The sequence below is a fragment of the Mesocricetus auratus genome, unplaced genomic scaffold, assembly GCF_017639785.1.
Source record: "Mesocricetus auratus isolate SY011 unplaced genomic scaffold, BCM_Maur_2.0 Super-Scaffold_100020, whole genome shotgun sequence".
Lineage (NCBI taxonomy): Eukaryota > Metazoa > Chordata > Mammalia > Rodentia > Cricetidae > Mesocricetus > Mesocricetus auratus.
In genome coordinates this window covers 14,248,425-14,260,475 of record NW_024429201.1, presented here as the reverse complement: position 1 = coordinate 14,260,475, position 12,051 = coordinate 14,248,425, and the positions used below count along the sequence as shown (strand labels likewise).

The window sequence follows — 12,051 nt, the reverse complement described above, 5'->3', positions numbered from 1 at the left end:
AAGCACTTATGCCACTATTTATTTTGTTGTTGTTTTATTGTTTGAGAATTTCTTATATGAATTATATGCATTCACTTCCTACTAATTTTTCTCCTAGTCCGCCATCACCTTTTCCTCACAGTCTCATGTGCTATTTTATTAAAGCCACCAAGTCCACCTGGTGCTGCAGGATGTACATGAATGTAGCACCATCTGCTGGAGTGTGGGTAGCCTCTCAGAGGCCACATCCCTGAATGAAACCAACCCTCTCTCCTCTGGGGGTCATCAATTACCAATAGCTCTTCAGCTAAGGTAGGAATTCATGAGCCGTTTCTCCATTCATGAAGGAATTTGAGTTGGCTTGATGCTTTACAGGTCTTATGCATTCAGTCACGGTTGCTGTGACTCAGTTCTCTACTTCCACTGTATGGGCTCTGGAAAGTTAACTCAGGTGGGCAGGTTTGGCAGCAAGCACCTCTATCCACTGAGCAATCTCGCTGCCAGACCCTATGTGTAGATTTAAAAATAAGCTTATTCATATTCAGAGATAACCTTGCTGAATTGATAGAAATCTTTTCATTGGATCTAGGGACCAATTTAGGTGTTCTTTGATTTCTTCCATTTTGTAATTTCAACCACAGATCCTGGTGAGATTTTAGATACAAATAAATGCATTTAGTGGTAGTCAATGACACCACATCTTTAATTTGGGTACTTGTGTGTTCATTGCTACCATATAGAGATACTTTTGCTTTTGGAGGGTCACTTTGTACCCTTTGACCATACTGAATACAGTCGTTATTTCTAGGAGTGTTTTTGTAGACCCCTTTGGACTTTCTTCAAAGACCTCCATACTATGTGTAAACTTTTAAAGAATATTTCTTACTTTCTTTTCTTCCTTTCTTCCTCCCTCTCTTTCTTTCTTATTAATTCATTTCTTATATTCCAATCCCAGTTCCTCCTCCCTCCTTTCCTCACACCCCCCCACATACTTCCCATCTGCTCCTCAGATAGGGTAAGACCTCTCCTAGGAAGTCTACTAAGCCTGTCCCATCATCTAATTGAGGCAGGCCAAAGGCACCTCTCCACCCCACATCCCTGTGTCTTGGTTGGCAAGGTATCTCCCCATATAGAATGGGCTCCACTAAATCAGTTTGTGCATCAGAGTTAGATCTTGGACCCACTGCCAGTGGCCTCATATATTGTCCCAGTCACACCACTGTCACCTATATTAAGGGAGTCTAGTTCTATTTTATGCAGGTTCCTCATTTGTCAGGCCTGAGTCAGTGATCTCTCACTACCTCCTGTCAGCTGTTTCTGTTTTCCCATCATGCTCTTGACTCTTTTGTTCATATTATCACTCCTCCCTCACTTCAATTGTACTCCAGGAGCTTGACCCATTGGTTAGTTGTGGATTTCTGCACCAGCTTCCATCTGTTTCTGGGTCTAGCTTCTCTGGGGTTGTGATTTTCTTTCTTTTGTAATAGCAGGCTTGACTGCAGGTGCTAGAAGTTTCAGTAATGTTGAGAACAAGAATGGTGAGTGGCTGATGCTTGTAATCTCAGCACTGTAGAGACCAAGGCAAGAAGATTGCTGAGTTCAAAGCCAACCCAAGTTGCTTTTATTCATCTGTAGTTCTCTGAATAGAACCTAAGGCCTAGGCAAGAGCTCTATCACTAAGCTACACCCACAGCCTTAATTATTATTTTTTTAAAGAAAAGTCAGAAATGGAGGCTAAACATCCTGACAATGAAGACAGGGGGCAAAGAACGTCTCAGGAGTGAGGTGACATGCTTCTTATTTTTCTTGAGAACACTTGCAAGGAAATAACCCGAGTAAGGGATCCAGGTTAATTTGAAAAACTAACAGAAGTTTCCTTTCAAAAGTTGGTTGCAGGGCTGAGCATGTAGTTCAGTTGTTAGAGTAAGAATCTAGCATACATAAAGTCTTGAGTTCAAGTCCTTGCACCACATAAAACAGAGGTAAAATGTGTGCCCCTGTAGTCCTAATGCTTGCAGGGATAGAGGCAGGATAGAAGTTCAAGGTCATTCTCAGCTACATAGGAGCTGCAGGCCAGTCTGGGCTGCATGATATCTTACCTAAAAAACAAAGTCAGTTTTGAGAAAACAAAAGGCAAGCAGGTTACAAGCAGGAGTGGGTTACACACAAGTGTAACCAATGCAGATCTGGAAAACAAGACCACCTATATCTAATCATGGTGGTTTGGAAAGAATGGTTCCCATTGGATCATATATTTGAAGGTTTAGTCATCAGAGAGTGACACTATTTGAAAAGGATGAGTTCAGTGGTTCACAACCTTCCTATTGCTGTTCCTCACGTTGTGGTAACCTCCAACCCTAAAATTAGTTTTGTTGCTACTTCATAATGTAATTTAGCTACTGTTATGAATCGTAATATAAGTATCTGTGTTTTCCAATGGTATTAGGAGACCCTTGTGACAGGGTCATTTGATAGCCCAAGGGGTTGAGACTTACAGGTTGAGAACTGCTGGATTAGGAGATGTGGCCTTGTTGGAGGAAGTGTATCACGGGGTGGATTTGGAGGTGTCGAAAGTTCATTCCAGGCCCAGTGTCTCTCTGTTTGACTGCAGATCAGGATGCAAATCTCAGCTACTTCTCCAGCACCACATCTGCCATGCCTACTGCCATGCCCCCTACTATGATGGTAATGGACTAAACCTCTAAAACTGCAAGCAAGCTCCCAATTAAATGCTTTCTTTATAAGAGTCGTCTTGGTTGTGGTATTTCTTCACAGCAATAGAGTGGTGACTAAGACACCAGCCTACCCAAACAATGCAAAGAATGCATTGCCCTGCTTGTGTATATGTGAGGGTGATACCAGTGTTGTTGCCATGTGCCTGAGGACTCAAGTTTTAGATAAGGCATCAGGAATGTCATGAGACTGATCTTTCCAAACCTACTCTCTCTCTTATTAACCACAGAAATGAAGGTGTTAATCCTTGAAAAATGAGCTTTTAGGAAGACAAAGGAAAAAATAATACTCATGTATTGAGAAAACATTATCCTGTCTTTGGAACAATGAAGCAATATTTGATGTTTACTACTAAATTATCACATCACTTTGTTGTCGCCAAATTCCAGTACTCGTTTGATTTCAAATCTTTAACTACTTTGTTGTCTTAAGTTCGCCTATCCCAGCTGTTCACTGAACTTCCTTGTCTTTAAATTTAAACCACAGGCACCGAGTACATTCTACGTATTCTCAGCTCCCATTTTCCTGGCCTGAAGCACAGAAAGTTCACACTCAGGAGGTTTCAAAGAGTTCTTTGATGAATTAATAAGAAAATGTAAGTCAGATAAATACTTCAGTGACGGAAGCTGAGCAACTTCCACTCTACCACTGATCAGTTTGTAGAGCACTGATCAGATCTAGCCTTGTGGACAGCCCTTAACTGCTGAAGCCAATCAGTGGAATTCTAGCCCTCCATGATTCAAGAAGGAAATTGTTTCAGTTAGAATGAAGCCTGGATTTTCATTTTATAATCAGGAGAAGTTTCCCCTTCGGGATGAGTCAAATGATGAATACAGAAGATGACCAGAGCTGTGGTAGTCAGTCTACCCAGTGTGGAGGAGGGCAGCTTGGGAGAAAACACAGAGCCTCACTTAGAACAGGAATCATAAGTATCATCAAACCATGCTGAAGCTACTTCCAGTCCTGAAGTCACTGTATGCCATGTCTAGGGAAGGAGATTTGCCATTGCTCATGCCTCCACACAATTTGTTGGGTTCCCTTTGTTTTGAAGTCAGTGGGACACAGTATGCCATTTACCTCTTTGCAACTTTTCATTTAGAGAAACAAGGCTCTTGAAGAACATTTACTACTCTACTAAGACCTTTGTATATCTTTGCAGTCTTTGTGGATTCTAATGAAAGTCACATTCACAAGTGGTGAAATAATACATTTAAGGACTGTTCCTACCATGGTTTCAATCCTGATACATTTAGATGGCAGTGATGTGGGCTCTTTATTAGTTAATGTATCCTGTAGTTTTTGAGCATTTAAATCCTTCTGCTTGTGTGCCTGGGCCTGTACATGGGCACTAGGCAAAAGGCCAGTTTTGTCTTCTCTTTCACTGTGTTTCTGGCATCCTATTGCATGTGTGTACCTTTTCGATGAAACTGAAGAGACCCCAGCAGACAAATGGATTTCAGCATCTCCGTTGTGTACATCTCTAGGCAACACTGCAGCTGGATGTAAAGCCGGCAGATTTCGGGATGGATCTCACCATCTTCCGGGCTGCAGCAGAATGAGAGAGCAAAGCTGTGGACAGTCTCAGGATTCAGTCATCAGCCATTTGTCTCAGCTCTGAGAGGAGAAAGGGCTCAATAAAGATTCCTTAAAGCCTGGAGTCTGAAATACAGGGTTTCCTGCTTGCAAGCCAGTAACCGCCCTGATGGTTCTTACATAAGTGTCCTTCGGAGTAACTGCTCTTACCCTCCCCTCCTTGGCAGTGGTTTCTGCTGGGAGCTTAGAATCATAAACGCTTGAAGTAATTGAGAATATCAGACATTTTCAATTTAGCCGTAGGAAGAAATTTCCAAAATACACTTAAAGCATAATAATCTCCTAGCTACAAAGAGATAGAAAACGTCTGTTTCTAGACAGACTAACACGGTCTATTCAATTAACGTTTAGAAGACATCTCTAATATCAGGGCCCCAGCCTAATATGATTAGAGAGCCAATTTTCAAATTATTTTTATCAAGGTTTTTAATCTTAATCTAAGATTTTCTTGTTGTTTGCTATGGTTAATTTATGAAACCCAAATGTTTTTAATGATAAAATAAATATTTTATGATAAAAGAGAGAAGTTATAAAGTTGTCATAGCTATGCTTGGCAATCTGAATCTACACAGATGCTGAATTTATGTTTGAAATGACAACCTAAAGTTCTGGAGGCTTTCTTTTTAAAATTTTATATGTAAATATGATAAAACACGAAGTGATTAGTTTTGGTTTCTGAAGGAGAACATTGATTTTTTTCATAAAACAATGCTGTCCCAGAATAGCATATATTGAATGATGTAAACTAAAGGGATAAGTTTACAGATTGATTTGAGGTTAAAGAAAGCCTAAAGGTAAATTCTGTCAAATATCCTAATGAGTTATCTTTATTTTGGCCCACATTCATTTAAAATGGGATGAAATCTGATTAAATACTATAGAATTTAGATTCAATTTCTTTGTAAAGTGGGTCAGTGGCAAATTTCAGGGGTATGTAATCAGATTTTTAAAAAAGTGCTCACTTTGTTTTTAAGCTCTGGAATCACAGTTTAAAAAAATAACCAGACAACAACAACAACAACAACAACAAAAACTATGTACCAAGAACTTGACAGTGAAAATGAGTTTTCATTTTCATACTTAGTTCACCGATGAACAAGTGTATCTAACCATGTGGCTTATATAACTCAGAAAAACGCAAAATTCTCAGCCTCCACACCACCACGCCTGCACAGTTATCCTGGGTCTTTTGGGGTCAAATAGAACAAAGTGCATCCCAGAACTGCTGTGCAAAATTTGGCTTTATCTGGAAGCTAAAACAGTGCTCTACTTCCATTTCATCTGCCTCACATGCAGCCAGCCTTAGACCAGTGTCTGAAGCAAGAGATCTCCTGTGAAAACCTCAGGCACCTTCTACCTTCAAGTTACCAGAAGTTCCCCCCTACCTGCCCCACACGACCCCACTATATCTAAACACACACACACACACACACACACACACACACTCACACACACACTCTCTCTCTCCCTCACACACACACACTCACACACTTTCTATCACCTCTTGTCTTCAGACATTTCTCTGTGTCCCATTTCTTAACGATGCTGTTAGATTCTGAAGGAATACTGCAATTAACAGTTCTCCAAATAAAAGAAAAACAGTGATCCTGGTGTATTATCTGTTAATACATTGTTTTGCATAGAAAAATCTGAAGGCAATGTCATATTCCAAATACAAGGTGTAAGGGAAGCATTCAAAGGCAAATGGATGTTTTCTGTGCTGTTTAACCATCTCAATCACAGTCCCGATTTTCATTAATTATGACATTGTTCCTGGTGCCTCATATGTGCATTAAATAAAACCAGGAAACAAAATGAACATTATAGTAAACCTGTCACATGTTCCTCACATCTGAATTAGACAGGTGGCCAACACAGTGTCATTCCAAGACATAGGATCTTCTCATATATAAAGGAACAAAATATATGCATGAGGGCTTAGTTACCAAAACACTACTATATTATATATCTTTTGAATAAACTATTTTATTATTTTGCAACTAGAAGAAAAATCAATGCATTATGTTCTGGGGAAAGGCAAGTCAGAACAGAAACCGGGATGTTTAATTTAAATTTGTTTCCAAGGGGGTCACCTGCCAGTGTCTCAAACTCATGAAGGCTTTCTAAGAATTGGTATCTTTGTGCCCCTCACACATATTATGGGAAGGAGCTGAGTAAGCCTAACAGAAAAACAATATACATGATAAAATTTAATCAATGCTAAAGCTGCACTATGAATTTCCTGGCTAAAAAGCATGCACATTCTCACACATTATCCTTCCATAGCTGACAAAACTGAAGCAGAGAGGAATGCCCTAGAGAGCAGAGGAAAAGCTAAGGCATCACCGTGTTTGTGCTTTGCAATGTCCAGAGCAGAGTGCATAAGCCTCTGTGCATGGGTGCTTTATTCCTTCCATTGTAGAACCCTTAAACATGTTGCTCTTCCTGAAAATTCACAAAAAGACACACCATTCAGTTGCTATAAGGAGACGAGTGTTACAAACAGTAAATTCAATATGGCTTCAACAATTAAACAGGGTCTTATGTAGCCCAGGCTGACCTCAGATTCCCTGTATCTAAATCTGGCTTGGAACCTCCTTACCCTTCTGTGTCTGCCTCCCTGGTGCAGGGATGACGGGCAAGCACCAGAACATCTCATTTCATGAGAGGAAGGAAATGCATTCAAGTTTTTTTTTTCATGTCAAACAGAAGTTGAACTATGGAGAACAGTGAGGAATCAAAAATAAATAAAAGCAAGCCAACAAAAACAAATAAAAATCTCAAACAAAAGCAAGTCATATCCTTGAAAATTCTTAAGTATAAATTGCAAGACCCAAGGAAATACTGACATTAAACTGAACATGAGAACTATGGTCTCTCCCTGAGCTGGAAGCAATTTACGTTGCTGATAACTTTCCAAATATTACAGGCGCTTACTCCGAATGACTCACTTCCTGTCCAAGTTTAGTTCAGGAGAGGTACCCCTTGGTGATACTTAACTAGTTCATCCAAAGAAACTTTATGAATTAATGAACATATTGTGATTTTTTTCCTTTGCTGAGTTTAAGTTAAGAACCAAACTGATGATTTTGATTAATCTGAAAGCCTCAATGCTATAGAAAAAAATTCCCTAAGATTTAGGTCCAACAAAATATCAAGAACTCAAAATTTGTAGCTCATGTTAAGCTCAGTATTATTTAAAATAAACACTAAGTTATAAATCTGCTTCCATTCTCTTCCAAGTTCACAGAAGAAAACTCGAGTGTTCCAGTCACAGCAGAGACTTTAATGCATATGCCACTCAAGGCATCTTTTGAAAATGGAAACTCTCAACCATTACAAATAAAAGTAATACGATGAAGACCTGCTGGAATGACTAAAATAAAAAACATCCTGGTAACCCCAAAGTTGGTGAGCAACAGCAAGGCAACAGAAACTCTGGTATATTGTTCATGTGAGTTAAAATAGCTCAAGTACTTTGGAGAAAACTCTCTGGCAATTTCTTGTAAAACAAAATATGTGTTCATCCTATGACCTGACAGTTTTCTTCCTAAGTATTTGCCCAAGATGGAGAAGAACATTCACAGATACCACCATACAAGAGTGCTTGTAGGATTTATTTGGAAGAACCAAAAACTGGAAATAGCCTAATTTTCTACCAAGAAGAAAATGGTTAAAGAAATTTGCATAGTCCTAAAAGATATCATTACACCAGACAATTGAAAATAGCTAACTCCTTGTGCTCAAAACAACATGACCATATCTTTTTTGTTTGTTTGTTTGTTTTTTTTTGAGACAGAGTTTCTCTGTATTGCTTTGGAGGTTGTCCTGAAACTTGGTCTGTAGACCAGGCTGGTCTCAAACTCACAGAGATCCGCCTGCCTCTGCCTCCTGAGTGCTGGGATTAAAGGCGTGTGCTATCAATGTGAGCATATTTTAGAAACATTATTTTAGAAAATCCTTGCATAGACAAGCAAAATAAGTCTCCATTCATTCGAAGGTGTAGCAAATGAGAAAAATAAGAGACAGTGAGTATGTTAAAATGGTGGATGATGGTCTAAGAAGGGTGGACAGTCCAGAGCAGGCTGAGACTCCATGCCTACACTTTGAATGAGACAATGTCCACATTGGACAAAACCTGCTGAATGGCTCACTTAATATTTATGTATTTACTATATGCACCTTTTAATTTTACATTGAGCTGGGTATCTTCTGAAATGTGTGCCCACTTATTTAGGAGTAAAGTTGATTGATGCCTGGAATTTCAGAAAAGCGATATGACTTGTTGACTGGGAAGATGAATGGACGGGCAGATAGGTGTGCAATACAGCAAATATATACAGAATAAAATGTTAACTGTGGAACTTAGATGAAGGGTGGGCATTTACCATGCTGAAGATTTTCCTGTCCCCAAATAATCACATGATATAAATGGAGCAAAACATCTGGGAAGCTTCACAGCTGTTAAGTCACACTCAGGAGCTAAACTAGGCATTTGGTTGAGGATACATCTTAGCCATGAATTTATCTGCTCCTTTTGCTGAAGTTACCAGACATTGACAGTCTATGCAATTGCTAATAACTTTTAAAAAACAAGCAAAATGTTTGTTGTTTTGGTGGTGTAAGTAATGATTTGCACGTGGGACTGAAGGCACAAAGACAAGCATAGGCGAACGAGCTTGGAGTCAGAAAGCGTAGATTGACTCATACCTTTGCTACATAGAATTGTGGTCTTAGGAAAATCACTTTAATTTCTTTGAGACTGTCACCTCCACTGTGAAACAGAGGAGCAACTATAGGAAGTAATTCAAGGTCACTGCAAGGCTCCAATGAGACTATGCGTGGGAAAAGAAGTAAAGAATGTGATGTGTCACAAGTTGGCTGCCATCCATCTTACGTCAAGGTTACGTTTACTTAACTGTATTCCTTAGTCTGTTGCATAATAGTCTTTATTTACATGCAGTTCCCATAATGGGCTTTGGTTAAGTAAACGTTCCATTAGACTGAGGAGAGATGGCGAGGAGAGAAGGTGACCTAATGGCAACTACTCAGCATGTCACAGATTTTAGCGAGGGCAAATAAATAAGCACTTGGGGATCACCTGGCACAAACAGAAAGCAGAACTTCCACCGTAGCGAATATATCCAAGCCTGTTTTTCCTGGAATTAATTCTGATTTTGGTTACTAAGGCAAAAAGCAGGGAAAGTCCCAGGAAACCTAGTGGAATGTGAGAAGGGGACTAGATTCTTTGTTGTATCTTCCAAATAGTGGGGAGAGACAATAAATGACTTAAGTTAGAAGAATGCTCTTCTGGATATCACTCCAAATATCCCTGCTGGTTCCTCACAGATGGGTTTCTCTTCAAGGATATACCTTATTTTTATACCAGCTCAAACCTTAGCCTTCATGTAGCTTAATGAAGGCTATTTCCCAAGATGGTCCCCTAAGTCTACATCATGAGAAGCTAGTCAGTCAAATTGTAAGGAGCTAATAGACATGTATCATCCAGTAATTACTTCAGGTTTCAAGTTCTTGAAGGTAATTATAGAGTCTCTCCAAGTTCACAAATACAGAATAGATGCCAGATACCTACATATCCAATGGCTGAACAGTTTATACACAACAGAGGTCTCCATAAAATAGAGAAACCCAGTTATGCAGGAGACCAGAAACAAGAAGTTTTCCATCTCTCTCCCTTTTGCTCCTGAGAATTCTTATGAACTTGTATGCTAGGTGGGAACCCGTATTTTCCTCATAGAGTCTTTGTGAGTTTGGTGCCCCCAGGAGGCTTTGGAAAAGCAATTTCAGCATCCTCTGTCACTTCACAGCCTGTTATTACATGGGAACACATGGCTGGCTGGGTGACTTCCTCCACAGTGAACAGAACATGGATTGAACTCTGCCCTGGAGCAGTGCAAGTCAGTCATAAAGGGGACTTGATTTTTAAAGGCAAAAGAGACCTCCGTGTGCAATTGAGCTATCTTTGGGTAGAAACTTTGGATTCTTTTATGTAAAACCCTGGGGTTCAGAGGGGCAGCACCCTGGGCAGCTTCAGCCCAGACTCCATTTTCCTGTTGCTTTTTGCTTCCCTTTCATCGTGCCCATTTCTTAATGATGCTTTGGAGAGAATTACCATGTGCTTTGTTCATTTTTTTCCATTTAAAAAGTGAAAACTCCATTTAAAACAAGTAGCCATGACTTTCCTGGCATCACAATGCTTATGTTGAAATAAAATTAAAACATTCTGTTGAATTGTACCTTATCTTTGACTTGCCTTAAATGTTACTCTCATGGTAAGAATGGGAGAACTGGGAATAGCTGGTGACTCTGTAGACAGTGGTTCTCAACCTTCCTAATGCTGCAGCCCTTTCCCTCATGGTGTAATGACCCCAAACCATAAACTTATATTTTTGTTGCTACTTCATAACTGCAAGCTTGCTACTGTTATGAATTGTGATGCAAAAATCTGATATGTGTCCCCTGTGTGGGCTGTGACCTTCAGGTTGAGAACAACTGCCAGAGTGATTCTGCTGGGCTTTCTGGGGATTTCTCAAGGCCTGAGGCATTGGAGAAGTTCACTGCAACTTCTGGCCATTGTTCCAGGAGCATCTCTCCTGAGATCAGGCTTAGAGTCTAGGCCACTCTGATGTTCACAAGACAACATTCTTCAGTGCTCGAAATAAAATGTGTTTCTTATTCTGTGTTGGCCTATTTCCCTACCCTACACCCTTTTTGGCTTGAGAGTTTCTTGGCCTCTCCATTTCCCCTCTGATTTTTCTTAGCGTTTTCCCCTTTATGGTCTCTGGCTAGGAATTATATGGAGTCTGAAAATAGCTCTGTAGATCCTGGTCTTAATAGGTCTTAGGATTCTTACAGCTACCAGAGGTCTGTGACTGAGGAAATCTGACTTTGTGTTCCTAAGACTCTGTTGGGAGGAACACAGAACCAAAGACTGTAATGATGAGAACATAGTCGTTTCCCACTGAATATAGCCAGAATTGATTTATTTTTAAACATATACACATACATATTAAAGATATGTATATAAGTGTGTGTACATATATATTTATATAACACCATAAATATATGCACACACATGTATAGATAGACATATACATGTATATATTTTAACTTATATATACATATTTGCATTGAATATGATTTCTTACATTTAGGGTAGTTTTATTTTTGGTTTTGAGCCTAGCCTTTAATGGCTGAGCCATCACTCCAGACCTAGTTTTTTAAAGATATAAATTTACACACTTGCATGTTGCCTTGAAAGATACATATTCAAGTTAAAGAAGTATTATATATTTCGACATTATAGTACACAAAATATTTTTGGATCCAAAATCAAGTTCTTCCAACTTTGAGGCTCGCTGTTCCCTCTTGGTTTTAGTTATGTTCAAAAAGATGCCAACAATCTTTAGAGGTTGGTCATCATCCTATGTATTGCCCTGGAAAGATTCTCATTAAATAGTATCATATCCAGCTGGGAGGTGGTGGCACACATCTTTAATCCCAGAACTAGGGAGGCAGAGGCAGGCAGATCTCTGTGAGTTCGAGGCTAGCCTGGTCTACAGAGTGAGTTCCAGGACAGCCTCCAAAGCCACAGAGAAACTCTGTCTCAACTCGGCCCCCCAAAAGGCATCATATCCAAAGTCTGGACCAGTCTTTGCAGCATGCACTTAATTCCTACCTTAGTCTCTTAGGCTTTTAGGGCTTAGTATATTAAACTGTTGAGGT

General features: G+C 39.7%; 1 protein-coding gene across 5 annotated transcripts in view; it reads right to left on the bottom strand.

The window, feature by feature from the left end:
* LOC101822805 (regulator of G protein signaling 7 binding protein) overlaps positions 1-12,051 on the bottom strand; it is a 103,391-nt gene that overhangs the window by 33,095 nt on the left and 58,245 nt on the right. For 4 of the 5 annotated variants that reach the window (XM_040728876.1, XM_040728873.1, XM_040728874.1 and 1 more), the window contains exon 3: positions 4,127-4,257. The exons of the other annotated variant lie outside the window; for it this stretch is intronic. In XM_040728876.1, the coding sequence (XP_040584810.1) occupies positions 4,127-4,257 (131 nt within the window). The remainder of the gene's footprint in view (positions 1-4,126; positions 4,258-12,051) is intronic. 5 annotated transcript variants of the gene reach the window in all.